General features: G+C 46.6%; 1 protein-coding gene and 1 non-coding gene across 4 annotated transcripts in view; one reads left to right on the forward strand and one right to left on the reverse strand.

Annotated features, from left to right (window-relative positions):
• Positions 1 to 1,339: 1,339 nt before the first annotated feature.
• Positions 1,340 to 24,283, reverse strand: part of SORL1 (sortilin related receptor 1) — a 162,717-nt gene continuing 139,773 nt past the window's right edge. For 2 of the 3 annotated variants that reach the window (XM_057748987.1, XM_057748988.1), the window contains exons 39-48: positions 22,654 to 22,736; positions 21,201 to 21,297; positions 18,645 to 18,829; positions 15,486 to 15,605; positions 14,755 to 14,919; positions 13,420 to 13,594; positions 11,944 to 12,050; positions 9,243 to 9,435; positions 6,793 to 7,005; positions 1,347 to 5,395 (exon numbers count right to left, since the gene is read on the reverse strand). In XM_057748987.1, the coding sequence (XP_057604970.1) occupies positions 5,328 to 5,395; positions 6,793 to 7,005; positions 9,243 to 9,435; positions 11,944 to 12,050; positions 13,420 to 13,594; positions 14,755 to 14,919; positions 15,486 to 15,605; positions 18,645 to 18,829; positions 21,201 to 21,297; positions 22,654 to 22,736 (1,406 nt within the window). In that variant the 3' untranslated portion in view covers positions 1,347 to 5,327. Of the gene's footprint in view, positions 5,396 to 6,792; positions 7,006 to 9,242; positions 9,436 to 11,943; positions 12,051 to 13,419; positions 13,595 to 14,754; positions 14,920 to 15,485; positions 15,606 to 18,644; positions 18,830 to 21,200; positions 21,298 to 22,653; positions 22,737 to 24,283 lie in introns of all 3 variants that reach the window. The other variant, XM_057748986.1, reaches the window with a different exon arrangement.
• TRNAE-CUC (transfer RNA glutamic acid (anticodon CUC)) lies at positions 21,600 to 21,672 on the forward strand. The gene has a single exon. It is a non-coding gene; the product is annotated as a tRNA-Glu (tRNA).

A 24,283-nucleotide genomic window follows, 5' to 3' on the forward strand; every position in this document is an offset into this window, starting at 1 on the left:
AAGAGGGGATATATGTATATGTATAGCTGATTCGTTTTGCTGTACAGTAGAAACTAACACAACATTGTCAAAATTAATTAAAAAAAAAAAAAAAAAAAAAAGACCACATTGGCAAGACCTTCTATGGACTACGGGGATTATCTGTATCCTGAAGGTTTCAAATACTAAGTTCGCGTGGAATAGATTATTCCTGTAGTGGAACATCAATCATTCATCGTCCATTCAGTATTTCTTGGGCAACCACTATTCACGCCCAGACCCCTCCCACTTCTACTCTGTGCCCAAGCTCACCAAGCAACCTTCTGATTGTAACTGGCTTCCTGGGTAGAGCTCCTTACACAGGGAGAATACACTGGCCATGTTAGCCTGCTTAGAGACAGGGCAATTTCCCGAGGTGAGTTAATAAATGGGCGTTATTTTGTTACGTATCAGTCTCATGAGCTTGGTTAAGGTGCGTCTGCCCTCGAGAGATAACTCTTACACATCGACAAAACCCGTCATTTAAGCCTGGAATCTAAGGGCTAGGCCATGACCGGGCAGTAGGCATCCCCTTGAGATTTTTCTGGGCATAAGGCACTGGATTGAAGGTGTTCATTCTGACAGCGAATGGCGACAGAAGACAGGGTGGCACCGTGTTACAGAACAGAAACTCTGTTCTACTGAAGGCTGGTTTTGCCGTTTACTATCTGGTTTCCCCTAAGCAAATTACTTCACTTCTCTGAGCCTCTTTTTCCTCATGTACCAAAAGGGATGATAAAACTTCAGAGATTGATTTGGGCTCAATATTTAAACAAAAGCAACATCGCAGAAGACGTTACCAAAGCACCTGTCCCCTCCCACCCGTTCCACACTCTCCAGTTCTGACTTTGTAGGTCCACCTGCCTTTCATTACTGATCAGAGGCAAATGCAGCATCCCTCACAGATGTCATCACCTCCAGACGCCTCCCGAAAGTGCTCTTTGATACACAGCTCATCATACCGCTGTGCTTTCTTCTCTCGGATTTGAAAATTGCCTTCTTAGCAAACTGTCTCTTAGCCAAGGTAGTTACAGCTTTAAGGGAGCTACTTTAGTCGCTGCCCCTGCGGAATAATTTTATTTACTTCAAAACAGCCATCATGTCTCCCCCGTCCTCAGCCAACACAAAGACAGCGTGTTCTTCAAGGATCCATCGTCTGAGACCAGCTTGTTAATATCGAGGTCTTAGTGTTCCCTCATCGTTGAAATAAACATGCTTTTAAAACAGACAAATCAATGGTGTTTGGAGACTGTATTAACCATCTTTATTGCACGCCAAAGAATAAACTCGAGACGCGTGGAGAGAGGATTTTCAAAGAGGTGTTTTCTTGACCCAGTTAAATTTTTATTCAGTGAAAAAAGTTGACATTGAGACAAAAATGATCTTAAAACACAGTAAAATCTTCAGCATAAACCAGTGATTTGGAAACGCATCAAGGCAACTGAAATCATAAATATCTAATTTCACTTTGGAGAGAAACAAGTATACAGTGTTTCACTTTAAGAGCAGAGGAGGCCTTTATTTTGCTGCAAATACTTTTGATTTTTGCCTAAAGGTTCTAAGAAGTCATAACAAGAGTCTTCAAGTGAGAAATGACACGGAATATTGGAGAATAACGTTCCATTTCGGAGTCCATACTTGTTCCATTTGAGCTATTACACATGAAGCTAATACCATTCTTGGGTTACTTGGCTCTGATGATTTAATTCTAAATATGGCTGCTCAAAATTAGTGGGCAGAAACACGTATGTGACCCAGCCTCCTGCAACCCACATTTGCTGGGGGTACTGCTTCTGCAAACACACTTATCATGCATGTACCCAACAGCACACGTAATCTCTTGCTGTCTGTTCCATACCTCAGTCTTGCATAGAAAGTAGTCTATATAAACTTAATGCACTGGCTTTTATTACACAAAAATTGTACCTGAAAGGCAGCACATGCTTCCTTTAAGAAAAATAACGCAATAGGAATGTCAAGAGACAATCCTAACACGAGTGAAGACTCTGCACAGAGTTTGAGAGTCAATTTCTAAAATCAATATGGAGGTGCCATGTGGTTTGCTGACTCTCCCGGGTCCTTTCTTTGAGGGACCCCCCTCCCCCAACTCTCTGCAAGGAAGAGTAACATCTCAGGGATTCACCATGACATTCTTGCTGGGAAAGTGACCAACCAAACCTGACAGGATGGGGTTTCTGCCCTTAAGGAAGTACTGAGAACATGATCTCACTAGATGGAGAGTGACCGCTGGGTGGATATCTGAAAGCAGGATTCTCCAGTCCCCCTGCCCCAAAATGTCCACTGGTTTGAGAAGGGTTACGTTCCTAAAATTGTTGGAGAGCTTAATCTAGTGGGTCACACATGATGGGCAGAGAGAATATGCAGCTGTGTGTCGCACATCTGTCTCCCCCAAATATCCCGTGACACTACCAGAGATGGAACCCCAGGAACCCCTCTTCCCAAAGTCATAAGTTTCAACCTGTTACCCAGCTTTGTAACTATTTACCCTGCTTGCCAGGGCAGCCAGCAGTCACGGGAGCTTCTCACCTGTCTGGAAAAGGGTCTATATAGGCATGGCCTCTCGCTGGACTCCTCTGCAGAACTCTACTCTGTTATCTTATCCACACGGACCCACATGTCATAAGGCTGGAGGAGCATTCAATCCATCGAGGGGCAAAACCAACTTCCGGAGGAAATTTGTACACAATCTCCCTGCCCGCCAAATTGTAGTGATCCACTTGTGGTCCGTTGTGGTCCATGTGGGTGTGGGCTTCTGACATTCTAATGCATCCTGGGAGAAAATAAAGCCTTTTCCCTGTACAGTGTGAACTTTGGAGGTGGCATCTCCAACGAGGTACAAAAGCCCCCTCTTCAGGGGTGCCAATTGGTCACAGTGAAGACAATTATCTGGTCACCTTCAAAGGCTCCATGCATTTGTTCTCATTTCCTCTTGTCACTCCCACCTCAGGACTCTTGCAGACGGCATATATACATCAAAACCTCAAAAAGCTATGCAGAGGGAGGTGAGAGTGCGTGCTTCAAAAGTTCATAAAAATAGACAATTTACACATAGCTGCATCTATCTGGCTTAGTCTTCAGAAACTTAGCTCTTCTGTTTATATAAAATACTCTAGCCCTAAAAGGCTGCTTTTTCTCAAACAGCCCAGTGGCATTTTCCAAGGAGAGGGGTGATGGCCAGTCTATACAGTACGATGCACTAAGCATTGGCAGGCACTGGGAACAAGACTCAGATGCTCAGAAATATCTCTAGTTGCCAACTGGAGACATGTGCTCTGTAGAAAGGCTTGCCTATGGAAAAACTGAATATAAAGTCTCAGAGCCTTTGATACCAGCTTTCACAAATGCAACCAAACAGTTGGCAGAAAAAGAAGAAAATAGACTTTCTAGTGGTTCGATTAAATGACTTGCCTCCCACCAGATCATTCATCTTTCAGTTACTTAAAGTGCTTATTTAAAAGGGGAGGTGGTAGGGCTCAGAGTTTTGAATGAAACTCCAACGTAAGACAAGATAAAGCCAAATTTCAGTCTTTAAAAACATAACACAGGAAAGACACAGAAGAAAATCATGCTGGAAGAAGGCTCATCATTTACCACCACTCACAACATACTAAACGTCTACAGTTGAAAATACTCCTCAAGCAAAATATATATATACACAAAAATTTTTTAACTAAAAAACTTTAATTGGCTCTTTGTTTCCCAAACATTCCCCAGGTAGAACAAAACTATGTTATCAGCCAAGAATGATACTTTTGGTCAAAAGAAAGCAAATGCTCATGAGAAGGTGGTGCATTGCATCTAAGAGGAGGTGGGGTCTTGACAAAGCTTGCAGATGAGGGACACATAAGCAGAAGCATAACTTTGGAATCTCCCCAGAGCTCACTGCTTCTTGGCCAGGAAGAAGATCTGCAGTGAAGTGCACGCAGTAGGCATCACAACAATGCTACACACTGGTGCTGACAACACCAGGTCTCAAGAGTGGGCATCAATCCCCAGTGGATTTCACAAACCTACCAAGTGGCCACAGTTTAAATACAGGGGAGGCACTGAAAGGCCGAAGGACCCAGCCCAGTTTATTTTACAGAGAACATCAACTCTAGCACTGCCATTACTGTGAGCTGGACTGAACGGTCTCAGATTCATACATCTCCTGTCTCTCTGTAAGAGTGAAGAGCATTTTCTCTTTAAATTGGGCAGGGGTACAGGCGAGGGAGGTGGAAGAAGAGAAAAAAGGAGAAGGCACTGACCCAATTCAAAGTGACTGCATATATCAGCATGGATTTTTAAGGACAGTAAGCGGCCCCCTCAACACAAATACAAAACTTTACATTCGACGTTCTTCAGTGGTAAGTAAAAACAAACAAACAAACAAATCCCCAAAGGAAAAATTAGGTACTACAACTGCCAGTGTACTATCATGGCACAGATCTAGAACTCTCTCCCACAAGCAGAGCAATTTTTTGCAATGACAATGACACCAGTGTATAATAAAGCAGTGTTATCATTTTGTAGCTTTTGAAGCTATGTCTTGTACAGAAGCATGTAAGAGTCCATCCATTCACATAAGAGAGGAAGCTGTTGCCTGCAGGGCTTCTCAAGCTGCAGCTCTGTTGAACTCAATATGCTCTCCTGCCAAACGCCATCGTGTGACACATGAGTGAATAAAAATGGATTGTTTCCGGAATGGCAACAAAACTGCTTCTGTTCCCCACCCCTCAACCCTACAGGTGCGGGGCTCATAACATATGCAGTGTCAGATGACCTCTAAAGCCCTGCCCTATACAGAGTCCCAATAAATTAACAAAATAACACAAAAGAACCTTCCCCTGTCATACACCCAAATGCTTTCACAGAAACTAAATGCAACCAAAATTTTAAATTTGAGCATACTTTCAAGGAGGAGGGATTCTACCCGTCACTCTCTCTTGAAGTTTTTATTAAATACATTTCTGTGTCTTAGAAAAATAAAAAGAATGGCCAATTTATTGAACTAAAATTATCTCACAGTCTTAAAAAGCATGCCCAGTAAGCACAGCCCTGTAAGGCTACGTTAAGATCAAATCAAAGCAATTTGGTTACTAAAATCAACCTGGTTTGAAGTTCACAGTTGATTACGACAAAGTTTATTCATTCCTTTCTTTTCCTTTTTTTTGTTTTGTTTTGTTTTGTTTTTGGCCCATATAAAAATAACATATTGCAACTCAAAGTGCATCTTTTAAAATAAACCATCAACTATCTTTATCAAATAAAATATTTACACCATTTGGTTTCTAGTGAGGAAAGCTCTTTCAGGCTATCACCATGGGGACGTCGTCGGAAAATCCAGTTATCATTGGAGCATCTTCATCGTCCTCCCCTAAAGGCAAGACAGTCAGTCCTTGGTAAGTTCCGGGGCACTTCTACCTGACCATACCTCCCACTGCTGACCCTCCATCCCTGTATCACAAGCCCCAGCTAACAAAAGTCAGCAGCAGAGCCAGCCAGGCACAAGAATGGATGCTGAAACCCAGCCCAGCTTCTCTCTGACACTCTCAGGTCACCTGTTCCCCATCAACAGGTGGCCAAGCTTATCTTCATGAGAGCTTGAACTTAACCAAATAAGGAAAGTAAATCTTCAAAGAGGGAGGATCTTATTACCTACCCCGAAGTCCAATGGGTGGCTTATGTGCCCCAATTTGAGTCACCCACACCTTACACTAGCACAGTGAACGTCATTGTCTACTTTCTCCTTTGCACCTACACTGCTCATGAAGAAAAGGATCTTAGAGGGCTTTCAGCATTTAACCAGACTCATGGTTGTCCCCTTGTGGCTGATCTGCTGTCAGTGATCACTGCAAGGCATCTGATGGGTGGATTCCATCCTTGCCCCCAACACCAGAAGCAAAGAACCCTCCAAAGAACCCACCCTATTCACGGAAGGCAATCCAAGCACTTGTGATAAAGCAAGAAAGGAAACTGAGAAGAAAAGAGAGACCTAATATCAAATGACCAGTGAGCAGGGAATACATAAATGTCTGCATACACAAAACTGTAACTAGTTTACTGAAAAAATAAATACGTTAAACTCACATTCAGCAGTCTGAGTTTGGACAAGCCCGAGTTTGGGGAAAGTCCTAAAACACACTTGCTTAATTACATTTATTAAGTGGCCTACTTACTCAATTAGCATTTAGGAGTTTGAACACGCAGACATTTATAAAAGGGACATTTCCTTTTTTCCATGCCACACGCCACCAATACGTAAAAGAAGAGTGGCCCGTGAGGTTGTGCTAGCCATTGGAAAGAGAAACAGCAAGATGGGAAGGGCTTCTTTGGACAGAAGCCGATGGGGAAAGCATGGCTTTTTATCTAGACTAACATCTCCAGAGACGTCAGACCTCCAGGTTTGTGAAGGATGAGAGGGGTCGGAAAGTCTTCAGAATGTGCCGGAAAGTCTTGAGAATGTGCCGATACTCGGGAATATCCAAAGCCCAAAGTCCCCCCTTCCTTCCTGTATAAGGCAAGCCCCTATCTGTTCTTTCACAGAACTCCCTGTCTCAGGCACACTATTGAAGAGAATACTGGTATTTTAATTTAGGAGCAATTTCCCAGCAAAGGGCTCCAACTGATTGAACCCAAAGCAGTGGAATCATTGGTTAATGAAGAACTCCGCTAGCGTCAAAAGATGAACTCAAGGCAGGCATTTCCTTAGCAAGCCCCTGGCTTTGTGAGGTCCACCCCGGGAGGAAGAACCCAGCACCCTGCCCCACTCACCCAGGTCATCCCCTGAAGAGAAGATGGCCGAGCCCAGCCTGGAGCTGTAGTGGCTGTTGGCGAAAGCCGTGAAGCTGCTCTGCAGCCTCCGATGCTTTGTGTACAGGACAGCAAACCCGACGCCCAGGCTCAGCAGTATCAGGAACAAGATGGGCACCACCACGGCAGCAACGTCCGTAGACCTGGCAGCCTGGATTGCTGATGCATCCCCACCTGCCAAGGCAAGATGCCAACCTGTAAGCCTCCCACGTAAGGCCAGGAGAACGGACCAGGCAACCCACCCAAAAAAGCCAAGAGTTTGCAACAGCTACCCGAACCACCCGCCTGGTATGGCACGTTCCTGCACGTGATGCCCGAATGTTTCCTGATTCCTCACCATGAGCTGATGGAGGACAGGCCCCATGCGTGTAAATACGGTAATTACATTAGGCTCCTAATCACTGCCTCGTTGGCTATTTAGATAATCTCTTGGAAGGGAGACCTTTGTTGGGGTATCAACATTGATTTCATTAGCATTATTACTTAAGACCACTTGCTTGCCTTACATAAGAGGATGTGAAATCAGACCACTAATTAACGAGATTGCAATTATTTCCCCCTACTTGGCACCAAAGTCACTCTGAACTGCAATTACCTGAAGCTCCATTAAGTGACACAAATGAGATTCCGTTACTACAATACTGACTTAACAGCTCATGAAGTTTTATGAGGTTTTTTTACTCAGATAAAACAGAAAGAGAGAGAGAGAACCTTTCCATATACATTTAACATTTTTTAAAAGCTCTTTGCAAAGCCATGTGTGTGACGATAACCTAACAGTGATGTTCCCTTCCCACTGTCTTAAGCAAATACTAGCTTTATGGTGATGTACTGATCAAGTTGTAACAACAGGGCCCTGGGGCTAAGCCATCTCCCTGTTGGGTTGGAGCCAGTCTTCCTGGAAGGGGTAGATTTTTATGTCATAAATGCTGGGGAAAGTCTGAGCCTGAAGAAAGGAACATGGCTCGTGGGAGTCAGTTTTAGCTAAGGAAGCAAAGTGGACTTTTTTGGTCTCCACGAGGAGCTTCATCAGGCTTGAGGTTGTTCCAGGGTGTGGGCCAGGGCTCTGCGCGTGGAGAGAGCTCAGGAGCTGCCCAGGGGTTCATCCCAACAGGTCCTCACAAAGAGGGGCCAGAGAACAGTGGTTTCCTGTAAGCCTGATGTAACAATTCAATATCTGCGTCATTCATTTCCTTTACTGTTGACTTACTGGAAGAAACTCTCCCAAATCTCCATTCACGCATCCCAACCTAACCCCAACGGTGAAGGGGTAAACGGGGGGAAAGCTCTGGGCTGGAGCAGGGAAGAGAAAGACAGCACAGTGGAGGCAACAGGAGTGGGAGAGCGCCCACCCCCACCCCCACCCCACCTCCAGGGCATGTGAACATCAAGGGGCAGGATGTGGCCCGAGAGGTCTACCTGAGAGATTCTCCTGCCTGACAGTCTCAATTTTCACAAAGGCAGCAGGCGGATGTCCTCACAGCAGTTTTCCCCAAAGTCTATTTCACAGGTCACTAATAGGTTTTACTTAAAAAGGAAGCTCTATTTAAAAAACACTAGGACAACAAGAGTTTGGTTGTTTGCTTTCTGTAGAAACTTCTCAGAACCTCGAACATGCTACAATTCTCCAAAGGGATGTGGTGTGCAAGGTTTCCCTCTTTCAGGGAGGTTGCCAAGGACAAGGATTCTACCAGAAGCTGCCTCGGGAAGCGTGATGGAACGTAAAACAAGTCTAATATAAGATTCTGAGCTTAAGCACTGGCTAGTTTTGGGCTGGGAGTAAATGGAACTTAAAAGACCAGTGACAACCCATTTGTTGAAATCCTGGCTAAGCTATTATGATCTGAGCAGAATTTCTGTGTAAATGGAAGGTTCCTCTCCCCGGCCATCTGCAAGGCCAGACACTGCTGTCTCTGAGTGTCCAGAAGACAGCGATCCCAGACCAACCTCAGGCTCTGATCTGAGGCTGACAGGGACGATGAATGGGAAGGCTGGGAAATCAGTGACTCTGTGATGACTCTGTGATGAGATAATCTATTGACTTGCAGAATCATAGGGAATATTAGCATATTAGAGGCTCTGAACAGTCCTCCAAAAAATAAAAACAAAATTCATTAAGCCAGTGCTTCCCAGACAGAATCTCCTTTTGAAACAAAACCTCCCTTCCTTCTGCTTTACATTTAGAATATGGTCACCTTATAATCCCAGCTCCTCACACCATGCCTGACAAGAAGTATTTGTTAAATAAATCAGTCTGATTAAATTGATGCATAAATGATTTTCTTTTGAGCTGCAAGAATATTTTCAATGCATCTTAGAAAGACACATGTTCATCAAACCATGCTACATACTTGATACTTGATTTATTTCCCCACAATTGAAGATGGAAATGAGCAGCGACAGTAACTTACCAGATCCCAACTCATCATAGAGCAGGACAGCAGGCTCTCCGCAAATTTGGCTGCCAAAAAGGCATCGTGCTTGGACAGTGAAAGTATAATTATGACCCAATTTCAGGTTGGAAATTTTAAAGAAATTGTCAGTAGTATTCCCAAGGTAAGCTGTGATATTCATGGCACTATCAAACATGTGTATCTCGTAGCCCTGAAAACAAACACAGGAGGGATTGCGCAGGAAGTTAAATAAGGAATTTGACAGCTTCTATTACTGGTTCCAACTTTACGTGAGCTCCTTATTGCAGGCATTTATAGATGCTAAAGCACTTTGGGTTTCGTACCAGTTCTTTTTACATTATCACTGAGATATCAGATTCAAAAAAATGGGCATTTTCTCATCCCCAACATCTCAAATGACTTCTGAGCCATGTAGTACAAATGAAAAGCATAGACCTAACAAAAGCCATTTTAACAAATACTTCAGTACAGAACTCAAAGTTCTGGTCGGCAGCCCACCTCTCTCAAGGAATATTAAATGACACAAAGAATCCAGACAATAGAGCAAAAGTCCACTGAAATGAGACTGGACTAACAATAAATTCAAGTTGCCATGGACTCCAGGCATGGGGTGAAAGATAAAAATAAGACATTTCTCGCAGAACAGCCTATGGGAACTCCATTGTCAGCTCACTTCCTATCTTCTTGCTTTCCAGCTCACGGGAGCTGATCTCAGCCCCACACCAGCCTGGCCTTGAACTAAGCAGCACTGCAGCAGCACAGGCTCTATTCACTGGAGGCGGGTGTTAAATAAGCTTCTTACTTAGACGGGCTCAGGGAGAGTCCCTCTTGGAACAGCCCTAACACAGCACGCTGGCTGGATCAGGATGGACTCCAAGATTTCCAGTGTCATAGCTACCAGCCCCTCCCCCCAGCAAAACCCCTCCTCTCTTATCTCTACCCACATGTTGGGCCCCACTGCATAATCATGGTCTTCTGGTTCTCATTCTGTTGATCTGCCTCATCTTTGAACTCTAAGTCAGGAGGCAGGAAGAAGGACCCATTAAGCTTATGCCAGAACCCTCCACTGGGAATGGAACACTGACGGCAAGCCCAAGCTTTATAAAGCTGGGCTCCTGCCACCCTGATGACAACTGGGCTTCCCAATACCATCTGCCTGGAGTCCCACTCCCGCAATCTTTTTTATAAACGAGTAACTAGCATTTATTATTTCGTATCTAATATATATGAGGTGTAGGGCATTTGCAAAATACAAAAACAAAACAAAACAAATTTAATGATACAAGCATCAGCCACCCATAATTTACTTGACCAGTCCTCTTCTGGTAGGCATTTAGGGTGTCTTTTCCTTCTTTCATAAATAAAGTTCTTGTGGTGCACTTGTTCCCTTAGAGTAAAATCCTAGGAGAATTGCTGGATCAAAGGATGTAATACTTTCAATGTTTCTGATACCTATTGTTAAGCATCTCACAGCAGGCTGAATCCATTCATACTCCCGGAGAGCTCCTCTCCCCAACACTGACTCATACTGGTACTATGCCTCCCCCAAACTTTTGCCAATTTAACAGTGAAAGTGCTGTATCTTTGTTGTTTAGATTCGTTGTGAGGCTGAAACTTTACTTTCTTTTGCTCACTGCTGCTTAAAATTTTTTTTATTTGTTACCTGTACCTTATTCAAAATGAGGACACAGTTTACCCCTGAGCAAGGTAGGGGTTGGGGCCCTGACCCTCTGAGCAGTCAAGAATCCTAGAATAATTTAGAGCAAGCCCTCCAGAGCCCCAGTACTCCATCCTTGGATTCCACCGGCCACAGATGGGATGGTACCACAGGTTTCACATATAAGTGGACCTGCACGATTCAAAGCTGCATTTTTCAAGAGTCAACATGTTTCTGTTTTGAACTGACTTGAAAGCTTTCTTACTTAGGTATATTAACCATTTATATGTCACAGCTGTGCAAGTTGTGAGCATTTTCAAATTTTAATTTAGTTTTGCTGCTAGCATCACACTGTGACGAGTTATGGCTTTTTGCCAGCACTGGACCCCGAGATAGCCATAGCTGATTTTTATTATGTCTCTATGTAGCTCATACTTTGCTGGCAATGGGGCCAACGCAGCTCCATTACGAGAATCTGTCCACCCCTGGATGGCAGATCTGTTATCAGGTGCCACTCTCTTCCTCCTCCTATCTCCTCCTGTGAATGCAGTAATTGGTCTGCCAATAACAAAACAAAACAAGGTGTTTTTCATATGTCAACAGACTATCTTCAAGCACTTTCTGCTCACTGGAAAGAAAGTGATGAGATGCGGCTGACAGTGCAGCTTGGTTCCCAGGTACTGAAGCCACAGCCCTGCCCTCAGACTGTTTGGGAAAGATGGGCCCTGGGTTCCGATGCTGAGCCCCAGTCCAGCCTCAGGAAGCACACTGAGGACTGCAGCCCATTTCCCTGTCTTTCAGGGGACCACAAGTTTAGGACTGAAAAGTGCTTACTGCAGAGATTCGCATCTTTAATGGGCAGTATAAACATTTCACTAATTAGCAATCCCACAAAAAATGGTCCTTTATTTCTCAAGTTCACTCCCCTGCCCTATTCTTTCTTTTTACTCTATCCATGCCAGCATGCTGTTAACAAGCTCATCTCTAAAATGGCATTTCAATTAGATTCCCAAAGTCACCAAGAAGGAGGGAGGAACTTACCCTGCTTTCATTAAAATGCTTTTCCTTCAAAGCGAGGCTTTTCCAAAACAGAAGAACGTGGTCATTTTCTGTTATGATTTTTAAGGCATCAGGTGCTGATAATGAAACTGAAAATTAAAGATGAAATAGGATGCAGTTAGTGGCTAAACATTTGAGTCTCCGTTTTCTTGTCCGTCAAAGGTTGATTAAATAATGCTAACCATGAAGGGATAGGTTAAGGAAGGAATAAAACACACGTAACAATATAGAGCCTAGCGTGTTGTAGAAACTCTTTAACTGGCCTCTCCTTTGTTATCATATCTTCTGCCAAGAAATGTGGACATTATCTAGACCCAAGGATGGCCAAAAACAAACACGGTGGGGGGAGGAAGGGAGGGGGTGGGAGGGAACCACGTTCATAGTGTGCCTGGACTTCGGCTCTGGCTCCAGGCTGCTTTCCTGCCCCAAATGCCAGAGTGGCCTTAGAGCTCAGTGAAGGGCTAGTGAGCTCGGCCTGAAGACAGAGCCCTGGAACGACCACAAAATACCTCCCAGGCCCACAGTTCACACTGCCAGCCTCCATTACTGACCCTCCTGGCACCGTCTGCTGTGGTCCTAACAACTGAGCTTAGTACCTGCTCTCTGAACCTGAGCCTGACTGCTGAGCCAGCCCAGGGCTGGCAGCAAATGCCCCTTTAATCTACTGCCCAGTTCCTGGCCTGTCCATTTCTGCACATGATGTTGCCACAAGGAACCACAATGACTTCAGTCCAGGTGCCCAGATGCGATGCTTGGCTTTGCGTGGCAAATACTGAGTTTTATGTCCTCTCTTGGATATGTCAAAAGCAGTTAGGGGAGGGGAGACTGAAGGAGATGGAGAACATGGAAAACGACAGCCACTCCCCAGCCCACGGTGACCTGGCCACCACCCTGCGGCCCAGATCCTGGAACCCCTGCACGGCTCTGCCCCAGTGTGGATGCTGGGGGTTGCCTTTACACTTCCTGTGCAATTCTCGATAGAAACCCCATGTCTTCAAAAAAGTAGAAAACAAAAAAGAAAAAAAAAGAAATCCCATGCTGGGGAGTCCCTGGTGGCACAGTGCTTAAGAATCCACCTGCCAATGCATGACACAGGTTCGAGCCCTGGTCCGGGAAGATCCCACATGCCTTGGAGCAACAAAGCCCATGCGCCACAACTATGGAGCCCACGATCCACACCTACTGAAGCCCGAGCACCTAGAGCCTGAGCTCTGAAACAAGAGAAGCCACCGCAATGAGAAGCCCGTGCACTGCAATGAAGAGTAGCCCAGCTCTCTGCAACTACAGAAAGCCTGTGCGCAGCAACGAAGACCCAACGCAGCCAATAAATAAAATTAATTAATTAATTAATTTAAAAAAGAGAAAAAAAAAAAAAAGAAATCCCATGCCTAGAGAAGTGCTAGCAGCACTGGGGGTGCCTTGCTGTGTGAGAAGGCCTCCAACAGCTCACCTGCTTACCTGCGGTGATTTTGATACTGGAGTCTTTGCTCATGTTGCCCAGCTGGACAATGACGTGGTATTTCCCTCCAGGCTCCAGCTTGTTAAGGGTGTATTCCACAGTGCTGTTGCGGGATTTTACCTTGTAGCTCCTGTCACTCTTCCTTATTAGATCTTTAACTGCAATTGCATATAACTGGGACAAGAAAAAGACATCTTAACGGTAATCAGAAACCTGGTGTTTTTTACTCTTTGTAGTTCAATGGTGGCCCACGTAACATGAGTATGTCTGTGGCTGTGACCCACAGCAACAATATTTTGAGCCTCAGTGTCTGACTCTGTTCTTTGGAAAGCCTCTGGGGGTAGTCAGGTCCAACCTTATAACAAGTATTCACTCCCAGATTTGTGCAAAGAATTATCAGTTTGATCCCCTCCCCCCCTCCCCCCTCAAAAAAACCAAACAACTCTAGGGAAAGCCACATTTGTGGTGGCATCAGCAGGTAGGTTGGAACAGGTAAGAAAAACCCCAGTTTGGTGTTCAAATTCTCTATCTCCACCACTGAGATAGTGTCGGGATGTCGTCAGAGGGGGGCAATGAACAAAAGTGTTCAATCCCAGCTCTGAGAGACAAAAAACCCATTTACTTTCTCCCACGTTGCTTCTTACATCTATGGGAACAGGAAGAAAATAAAAGGACAGGTAGTAAGCACACGGAGCTCAGTCACCAGGGAGAAGCTGAGAGTCCCGAAGGGTCTTGGTGACCAAGCATTTAAAGCCACCCACCGCTCGGATGGCAGGGAGGGCAGAGGGGATGGAGGTAAAAGCAGCCTGGACAAGTGAAAATGGGAGATTCTTCTAGAATCAATGCCTCTTCTCTGAGGGCAGGGGCCAGCAAACTTTTTTGTAAAAGTTCGGATAGTAAACATCTTAGGCCTTGAAGGCCAGATGGTCTCCACCACAATTACTCAGCTCTCCTGTGTGTAGCATCAAAGCGGCCGTAGATAATGTGTCAATGAATGGGTATAACTTGGTTCTAATAAAGCTCTATTTAGAAAAAGGGGCATGGGCTAGATTTAGCCTGCAGGCCTTTGTTGGTGAAGGCAGAGAAAACAGAGAAAAAGGAGAGATAAACCAACTGGTGACCAAGAATAATGGACACGTGACAATGAAGAAGAGGCACCTTTAAGGACCACACCCCCCTCTTTGGCCAGGCAGAAATGGGGGGAGACCTCCTGCTGAACTCCAAGCACCAGGCCTAGGTTTCCTGCCCCATTACAGGAACCCCACCCCACTCCCACCCTCAAACCAAACTGTGTCAAGAATAAGCAAGGCTTCCTGGACGCCTGGCCTGCTCACCAGATCCTGGTCAGGAGAATCGTATGGGGATTCCCACTTGATGACGGCGGAGGTTTTGCCCGTATGAACCACGTGCAGGTGACGGGGAGGAAGCCTGCTATCCGGGATCATCCTCACCACGACGTAGTCAGAGGACGGGCCCTGGTAGGGCATCACCACCCGGACCTGAAACAAGCACATCATTACGCTCTTCACTTCTTTCACTTAATAACACAGCTTGGAGATTTTTCCAAATCAGTACATGTGGAGTGTGTTGTATTTGTGTTGCATGGTTGCCCTGTATTCCAGGGCAAAGATAAGCTGTAATCTTCTTAACCAATCTTCTCTTGATAGACATTTGTTTCAAATCTGTGTTTTTACAAGCAATAGTACACCAAACATGTTTTTCCATATACCTTGGCACACGTGTAAAAGCATGTAGGCTAAATTCCTAGAAGTGGAATCTGACAAAAGCTTTTATCTATTCCTGTGACCCATTTACCAAATTCTCAGTCCTGCACGAGGGAGCTGCAATTGGTTAAGAGGCCGTTCATTCTGTGTTTCAAGTAAAAACCTGACTCTTGCGAAGAAGAACTAGCCTCTCATGTCTCTCTCTCTCTCTCACAAACACACACACCTCTGGAATCCACACCTCCAGCTCCCCAGGTCCTGGGTCTGAGCTAGGAGCCCAGCAATAAAGACATCCTCAAAAAATAAAACATCCCTCTGCACTCCTGGCTCAGGAAACTTACCAGAAACAAATACTGCTCGTCCTCACTGACAAGGACTGTTTTGTTGTGCTGTGAAGTAGTCAAGCTCTTGGGGTTGCGGTAGAGGTCAAGGAAGGACGTGGCATAGAAGATACCGTAAACCTGGTAAAAGGAGAGAAGGGAAAAGGACAGCAATTTAGTGGCCAGTGACTTCACTCTCACGAAAGCCCTAATTTAAGGCTCTGGGAACCGCTTCAAATGACCTCATGTAGAAGTCTTCATTCGACATCTACTTCATCAGCATTTACAGAGAAGGTACCCTAGGCCAGGCAGTGGCTTCCCACCTACAAAGACAAATATGGTGTGGTCTCTGTCCTCAGAGCTTTCTTTTTGGAGGAGAGCCACGCAGAGAAGAAAAAACAAAATTATAAGTAACAAGTTGCAAATACAGAAGGTTAGATGCTATACTAGAAGACTACATGATAAACTGGGGAAAAGAGGGGGTGACCAAGGTTGGAGGCGGGGTGCACTCTTCCAGTGCAAAGGCGGTAGGTAGCAAGTGTGCAAGCTTGTGGAGGGAGGGCGGACACTGCTGGCAGCCCAGCAGGACCCCATCCTTCCCTCCTCCCTCAGTATAATCCTGGTTCTTAGTGAGAGTTGCTACCTGGAAACACGCCTACACCCCCACCTCCCTCCAAGCAGGAGAGGCCACGTGACAGGGCTGGCCAACAACATGTCAGCGTACATGCCAGGTGGGACCTCGGTGAGGACTCATTAAAATGCAGGGAGCGCCCTTCTTCCAGCCCTCCCGTTGCCTGGAATACGCAGGGTGATATGGTCCAGGAGGCCCCCTGGACGGCGAGGTGATGCCACAGGCTGGAGGTAGCAGGGCCTGGGGCCCAGATCAAACTGTTTTGCGGCCGTAGAAGCCCCAGATGGCCGAACTACAAACTCTGAACGACTTATAACTACGAGGGAAATAATCTGTTGAAAGCCACGGTTACGCTCCATTCCTGTTCTATGCGGCCATTCTTAACCCTAATTGGTACACGTGGAGTTTAAAGCAGGAGGTGGGAATCTGATGGCCCTCGCAGCAGACAAAGTGGAAGCTGAGAGCATTTATAACAGGGTAAGCGTCAGGAAGCTTCCTCTGCAAAGTAGAAACAAAGGGCATTTTCTCCAAGAGCATATGAGCGGGCAAGACAGGGGACTTGAAAACTGTACATGTCTGGAGAAGCCGTGGAGATGGAGGGACTTATGGATCCCAGATAAACAAAGGGGAACAGAGTAGGAACAGGGGAATGAGAGAGTTCAGAGCATGAGATTGGACAGCAGAGAGGGGCCCAGGGCTCAGGCAGGCCTGACCCCAGAGAGGATGGGCCCATGGCCGCCATGGGTGGAGGCTTCAGCCAGGAGCCAGGCAAGGGGTCCCTGGAGCCAAGGGAGTCAGGGCGTAAGAAGGTCCCACGCGGACAGTGGTGGGGGCAGCTCTCGGGGCAGAGATGACAACCCTGCGTGAGACTCCAAGATGGACAGAAGCGGAGGGCTCTGTCCAGGGGACTCCACCGGCCCCTGACCCTCGGAAGGCTACCATGAGTGTAAGCAATCTCACAGCAAGGAGGAGGCCAAGCTAGGCTCCTTCTCCAAGTTCACACGTGGTGAGGCACTAACATCAAGCCACGGGCCAGTGCTCTGTACACGACGCCCCACTCTGCAGACGGCTGGGTGTGACGGGGGGCGTGCCCTGAGCTGGGTACAGAAACAGACACAAAGGCCCCTCCGTCAGGAGAGCCTACGTCCAGGTAAGATGGAGCCCGGGGGTGGCTCTGGGCACTCTCATCTCCGTCCCTGCCCCAGAGTCGGGTTCTCGAGCAACAGAAGAATCCAGGCTGTCAAACTAGCTGGATCTGAGTTCTAACTCAGTCTGCTGCTTACTGAGCCTCGACTCTGGCCAGTTACTTCGCCCCTCCGAGCCTTGGTCTCCTCACTGGTACAGCAGGAACACGTTCCCCGCAGAGATGATGAGGGGATTAAGTGGGAGAGCGTGGATGAAGGGTGGGCATCGTGCCTGGCACGGGGCGGGTGCGCAGTAACTCTTACCTCTCCTTCCCCCTTTGTGGCTCACCTCACAGACAATTCCTTGCAAACCTCTTTCCCCATGAACCAGTCCTGCCCGCCGTGTACACTGGGGATGCCCTCAGAAGACAAGACGCAGGCCAGGTCCTCCTCACCAGCCACTGAGGATTCACGAGGGCTCCATTACAGATTTGCTTCCACAAGCTTTTCCATTTGGAAAACCCAGAAAACAATCCTTCCCTTCAAGAACTTAAAAACTAGTCAGGGAGATGAGAGTAGACAGAAGATATCAAATCGGACACGCGGTATCTAATGAAACATTCAGCTGCACGGCACCAACTCTGAACACCTAGGAGTTCGTAAGGGAAAGAGACCCTGCAGAAGAGCCAGGATGTGATGGTACAGCAGGAGGAGGAAGGATCCAGGGAAGAGAGCAGAAGCCACGATGCAGAGGCAGGAGGGGGACGAAAAGAGGCTTGGGAAGGTGCGCCTAAAAGCAAAGGAAGGTGCACATTGGGGAGGGTGGGAAGTCAAAACTGGACTCAACAAGCAGCACAGATCTAATCCTGGTGAGTCAGAATGCATACATAAAAACAGAAGAAAAAAAAGACCTGTATACAAGTACAGCCAGCACCCGGGAATGAATGGGGGTGGGGGGGAGTTGGGTGGGGGGTGTGTTTGAGGGGCCTGAGAAGGCAACCTGTGCGCAAGGGATCCCGTAGGTGGTGGGGGGGCTAGAGGAGGCTGGGGCATGGTCCTCAGGTGCGATGCTCACTGTCCCTGCAGGTGACTTCTCACCCATCCCTAGGTGAGACCCGCATCCCTAGGTGAGGCCCGCATCCCTAGATGAGACCCCCGGCCCAGGAATGTGCCCCCTCCTCACAAACAAACAGCAGGGGCTCTTTGTCTCAGATGCCAGGCCAGGGTGTGGAAAGGAAATGCTTGGGCCAGCCGGACGGCAGGCGCCTCTAGAAGGTAACCCAGAACTGACCAAGAGGGCAACTTGTGTTTGTGGTGAGAAAAAAAAGCAGCAGCCACAGACGGGGAAGCCCTGGGGGTGTCTGGTGGCCTAGCACCAGGGGACAGTCCGTCCTCGCTCTGCAACGGTCATCCTGGCTGACTTACCACATTCCTGGGGCCGGTCCAGGTGCATTCCACCGCCGTCTGATTGATGGCCTTGGCTTTGAGGCTTGGGGCGGGTGGGCGGACTCCTCTGGTCGTGACATGCTCGAATGCCAGAGGACTGTCCCCCAAGTCAGTCTTGGCCCAGGCAGAAATCTCATAGGGCGTGTGAGCTGTCAGGTTGCCGACTGGGGAAACAACGACAAAGGGCTGGGGGTAGTGGTCAAGAATACAGGTCTTTATACGCACACCCTATTTTTTAAATGTAACCTCTCCACTTAAAGGAGCCCCGCATGTTGTAGGATTTTTACTATTTTACAAATTCACTTGGCGTGATTTATTAATGACTATTGCAAGTTACACACCGCATGGGCACAGGAAAATTCCTTTTAAAGCTGTGCATCTGGGGAAATAAAGTGGTACGGCCCTCCTGGAGAGCCATCTGACCTTGTGAGAGTCTTGAAATCCTTCATAACTTTCAATGCGGTTAAGTGAGAGGGACCTGAAAATTTGTGCAACTAGGATGTCTGTTACAGTGTGTGTTACGGTAGAAAATAAGTATAATCATCTGACTGCCCAGCAACAAGGCGACAGTTAAATAAGTGCACCCATGAACTTCTTGTGCACTACTGTGTGGCCACGAAAAGCTGCTTCCAAGAACACACAATGAGACTGGAAAATCCTGTTCTTTATGTTCAGCGAAAAAGGCAGGATAGAAAACTAAATATAGTATTATTCAAATTTTATTTTTTCTAAGCTCTTTATTGGAATATAATCGCTTTACACTGTTGGGCCAGTTTCTGCGGTACAACAAAGTGAATCAGCTGTATTTATACATATATCCCTATATCTCCTCCCTCCCGTGACTCCTTTCCACCTCCCCTGTCCCAGCCCTCTAAGTCATTATCCATCACCAAGTTGATCTCCCTGTGTTATGCAGCAGCTTCCCACCAGCCATCTATTTTACAGTTAGTGGTGTATATATGTCAGTGCTACTCTCTCACTTCGTCCCGGCTTCCCCTTCGCTCCCCCCGCCGCCCCCCGCCCCCGCCATGTCCTCAAGTCTGTTCTCTACATCTGCCAAATTTTATTTTAAAAGATATAAAGAAATCAATGAAGAAGAAAAGTATTAACTTAGGAGATACCCAAAACGTAAAAGTGGTTTCCCTGGGAAGTGAAATGATGGGAAATTAAAAATTTTATCATACCTTTTTTGTTTTCTAAATTTCCTGCAATAAACATGTGCCCTCCTTCTAATCAGGGCAAATGTTATTAAAAACTAAAAGCAGTGAACTAAAGAAGGATACACTACAAGGATAGGCTTTGGAATCAGAGGACTTGGGTTCAAGGCCCAACTCTACGCTTTGTAGTTGTACAAGCAAGAATGAAATATTCAAAGTCTCTAAGTTCTTCCTTGTTGGTAAGATGGAGAAGATGACAGCACCTTCAGCAGCTGGCTGTTACAGGGAATAAAAAAGAAGATGCTTGTGAAGTGCTCGGCCTCACGCCTGGCATGGAGCGAACCCTTCGTGTGTTTCAAGCGATGGCTGGTAAGACTTTTGTTCCCGACTCTGCCAATTTCTACTGCTGTAATGTTGAGGCAATGAGACCACAGCCTTTGGAATGAGAGAGATGTGTCTTCCAATCCTGGCTCTACCCGCTTCTGAGGGAATCACTCAATCCCTGAACCTTGCTTTCTCATGCATAAAATGAGTAGAGACCACAGCATTATTTTGGGGGTGTTATGTAAAACACCACACACAGTGCCCAGGTAAATGCTTGCACACAGTAAGTGCTCAATGCTAGTTTTACACCTGCACAACCTCCTTAGGCAACCTTCAGTTCCCTCCTGCCAAAAAAATATATATAATAGAACACCTGTTAGGATTGAAAGTACTTTGCAAACAGACTAGAAGGCAAGAGAAGGTCCATGTCCTCTTCAACATTCACAAGCAGCCTTAGCCATTGAAGGTTTTGTCTTGGAAATAAATTAAAATCCTTCCTTTAGCCTATTTTCAGATATGAGAATTTTAACTGAGACTCACTATTTGCACAGATACAAGAGGAACCGGACCCCCTTCCTTCCTTCTCTCCTTGCTTCCTTCACTTAGTCTCTTTGTCCATTCATTCAACAAATATTTACAGAACGCCAATTATGCAGCAGGCCCTGCACTACCTTGTATCAGCAAAGAAGGAGCGATCCAGGGCACTAAAAAGAGAGACAGGTAACTAAACCCAGGAACTCTCTTTGGGGAGGCAAAAATCATCTGCAGAAGGTTAGTCTGGCTTCTTTCCAGTGTTCCCTCCTGTTTAAGCCTCCAACGTCCATGAAGAGCCATCAGGTTAGAAGGGGATTTGGGGAACCACCCAGTGGATCCCTCACCTGGACTCAGAAGTCACTGAGAGCATCCTCAATGGACAACACCTGCCCACTCAGAACAGCTGCAGAGAAGACTCACCTCCCCTACCCCCGCCTCTCCCAGCACCCCACACAAGCTCTGCCAACAAAGCATCAGTCTAGCCTTCCTCCTTACACACCAACCAGCTCCAGGGCGCTACCTTTGTGTGACAATATGCTCCCTCGGAAGTTTAAGGTTCTCTTCTCCTGCCTGTGGGTGTCGAATGCCCAGAAGAGATTCACCACGTAGCCATTCACCTGCCAAGAACCAAGAGCCCCGTTACACGAACAGCACACACTCACAGAGCATACTAGACACGAAAGGCAGACCTTTTCTGTTGATCCTCGGGTATCTCCCTTCTTACCATGGACAGGGTGGTCCTATGCATTCTTAAACCAGTTCCATTTGTGCTATCATTGAATACGTAGCTATACCCCCCCACTTCTAAAAACAAATATGAGACCATTTATAATATAACATATAGATTCAATGACACAAAAAAAGTGAATAAATAATAAAAGGATGAGAACCAATTAAAAAAAGGCAGAAAGAAGGGAATTCCCTGATGGTCCAGTGGTTAGGACTCTGTGTTCTCACTGCAGAGGGCCCTGGTTCAATCCCTGGTCAGGGAAATAAGACCCCATGAGCCACGTGGCAAGGCAAAAAAAAAGGCAGAAAGAAGAAAAATTGAAAAGGTAATTAGATTACAGTCATTAAGAATCAATCTTAGCTCAGGTGGTCCTTGCAGTCAAGGCCAAGAGGTCAACACAAAGGGGGCCTGGTTAGATCTCACTGTCTAATAGGAGCAAATATATCCATGAGTCAGGAAAAACTACCTTTTCCTGAGCTCACAGAAGGATTTGATCTGAAGGTCTTTAAAAATATTGGACAACGCACCAAATTAAAATATTTTGAAGAGCAGAGGCTGCAGAGACAAGGTGTACACAAGGCCGTTTCTGGCATCAGCTATCTCTGAAGCCAAGGGCATGACACCAAACTGTAGTCCAGTCAGTGGCACAAGGACCCTGAAGGCTGTTGGTCCCACCACAACTTCACAGACAGAGGGGGACGTGAGGGGAAGCAGACAAGAAAGAACACTCTGAAAGGCATATGGCAACTTGAGAAGCCACAGGGACAGAGATAATTACGGTAAAGCCAGTCAAGCAGATGGACTAAGTGGTGCTGGAAGATGCTGGAAGGGGAGAATATCGGGTGGATCTAAGTGGATGTGCTTCCAAGGTATCTGACTCTCTCCCAAGACTTCCTTCCACTGTGGGAACCTCTGCCTTAGCGCTCAGCACGAGGAAATCCAATAACGCTGAAAATTACAGGGCATACATATTCTGTTAACACCACCTCTTTATTTGCACTGTAGCTGTGAACCATTTAATTATATGGTTTAAAAAAAAAAAAAAGGCACCAGGCTGAGGCAGAATAATTGCATGTGAAGACTTGAGCTGCTCCTCCCGTGGGGAGGAACCAACCTAGGTGTGGTGTTTTAGCTTCGCTGGATCAAGTCATTCGTTTTTCTTAATCTTCCTATCCTCTGCCGAATGGGTTCCCAATGCAGAGTAAAGCCCCACCCAATGGCTGGCTTGAACTGTCCACGTTACCTTGATGTCAGTGTCCATGGACAGGGTAAAGCTGAGAGAATTTTCACCGTAGCTGTCAATGTGGATGTCCGGGGGTGGGATCACTGAGAACAAAAAAGGGATTCAAAGAGAGAAACCATGTGATGAAAAGTGAAGAAGGCAGGACTTAACAGTTTTCAACTCAAGAGGCAAAGCGATCTTTCAGCTGGGGAAGAAAGGGCATTTCTTTGGCTGGTTCTCCTCTTCTATCGCTTTTACCACCGTTGTCCTGAAGCTGAGGTTGGGTCCACAGTTGCCTGGTGAACACATAACTATCTCAGCTCGGTCAGCTATCCTAGCAATTAGGTCGAGCATAAAAGTTCCATTATACAAATGCCCCACATCGGCCCAGCTTCAGCCTGGTTCTGAACGGTTCAGGGATCACTCTGAGAGCCGCCTTTATTGGCACCAACAAAGTCCCAGCAGTCCCAAGTCCTTTTCGAAGGTTGACGGCAGGCTAAATCTTAAGTCCTAACTTGTAAATTTATGTGTGGCAAAATGCAAAGAATGTCGGCTCTGGAGTCTGGCAAACTGGAGTTCAGATTCCTGAGACACTTGGCAACTATGTGACATGGGGCAAGTTACCTGTCCTTGTTAAGCCTGGAGATGCCATCTGTACTTCACAGAAGTGGGAAAATTCATTAAAACAATGCGTGTCAAGTGCCTGGCACTCATCTAAAGTTCCCTTTCTCTCCCTTTACAACAAAGTCCCACCCATGGTACTTCCCTGGTGGTGCAGTGGTTAAGAATCCGCTTGCCAATGCAGGGGACATGGGTTCCATCCCTGGGCCGGGAGGATCCCACATGCTGTGGAGCAACTAAGCCTGTGCACCGCAACTACTGAGCTTGCGCTCTAGAGCCCACAAGCCACAACTACTGAGCCCATGCGCTGCAGCTACTGAAGCCCAGGCTCCACAACAAGCGAAGCCACTGCAATGAGAAACCCGTGCACCACAATGAAGAGTAGCCCCCGCTCGCCACAACTAGAGACAGCCCGCGCACAGCAATGAAGACCCAATGCATCCCAAAATTAAATAAATAAATAATAAAATAAACCTTAAAAAAAAAAAGTCCTACCCATGACAGACTGAAGCGCTGATAAGCCACTGGCATTCTCAAAAAGTCTGGAGCTCAAGCTGGGAGCTGAGGGGGCGGGGGGAGAGCAGCAGAGAGAAAGGACCTCTCTAGGCTCAAGTGATGAGCGCCATGCTGGTCACTGTGAAGGTCTGCCCACCAGAAACCAGTCAGCACGCCGCCAGGTGTAAGCTAAGAGGGCTTGATGGGATCAGCATCACCAGAAGACAGATTTAAATGGCCACTTGTGTATTAGACTCTCAGCACATATGCCTCTTCTACTGGCAAGGCAAGAGAAACTCAAAGGAGTAGCTAAGACCTGGTGGCAAAGAGATGTTATCAAAATCGGGAGGAGTCTCTCCAGATGATCAATGAAAAGGGGCTTGAGGAAAACGCAGTAACCAGAAGAAGAAAGGACATTAGGAGTTGCAGGCAGCCAGCTCAGAGCAAAATAGTTTGGGTGCTGCTGTCAAGTCGAGCTGGATTATAACCGTAGTGGTTGGGGACAGGTCACAAACCTCTCCCAATCCCAGTTCCC

Source organism: Hippopotamus amphibius, chromosome 9 (assembly GCF_030028045.1).
Source record: "Hippopotamus amphibius kiboko isolate mHipAmp2 chromosome 9, mHipAmp2.hap2, whole genome shotgun sequence".
NCBI classification, from domain to species: domain Eukaryota; kingdom Metazoa; phylum Chordata; class Mammalia; order Artiodactyla; family Hippopotamidae; genus Hippopotamus; species Hippopotamus amphibius.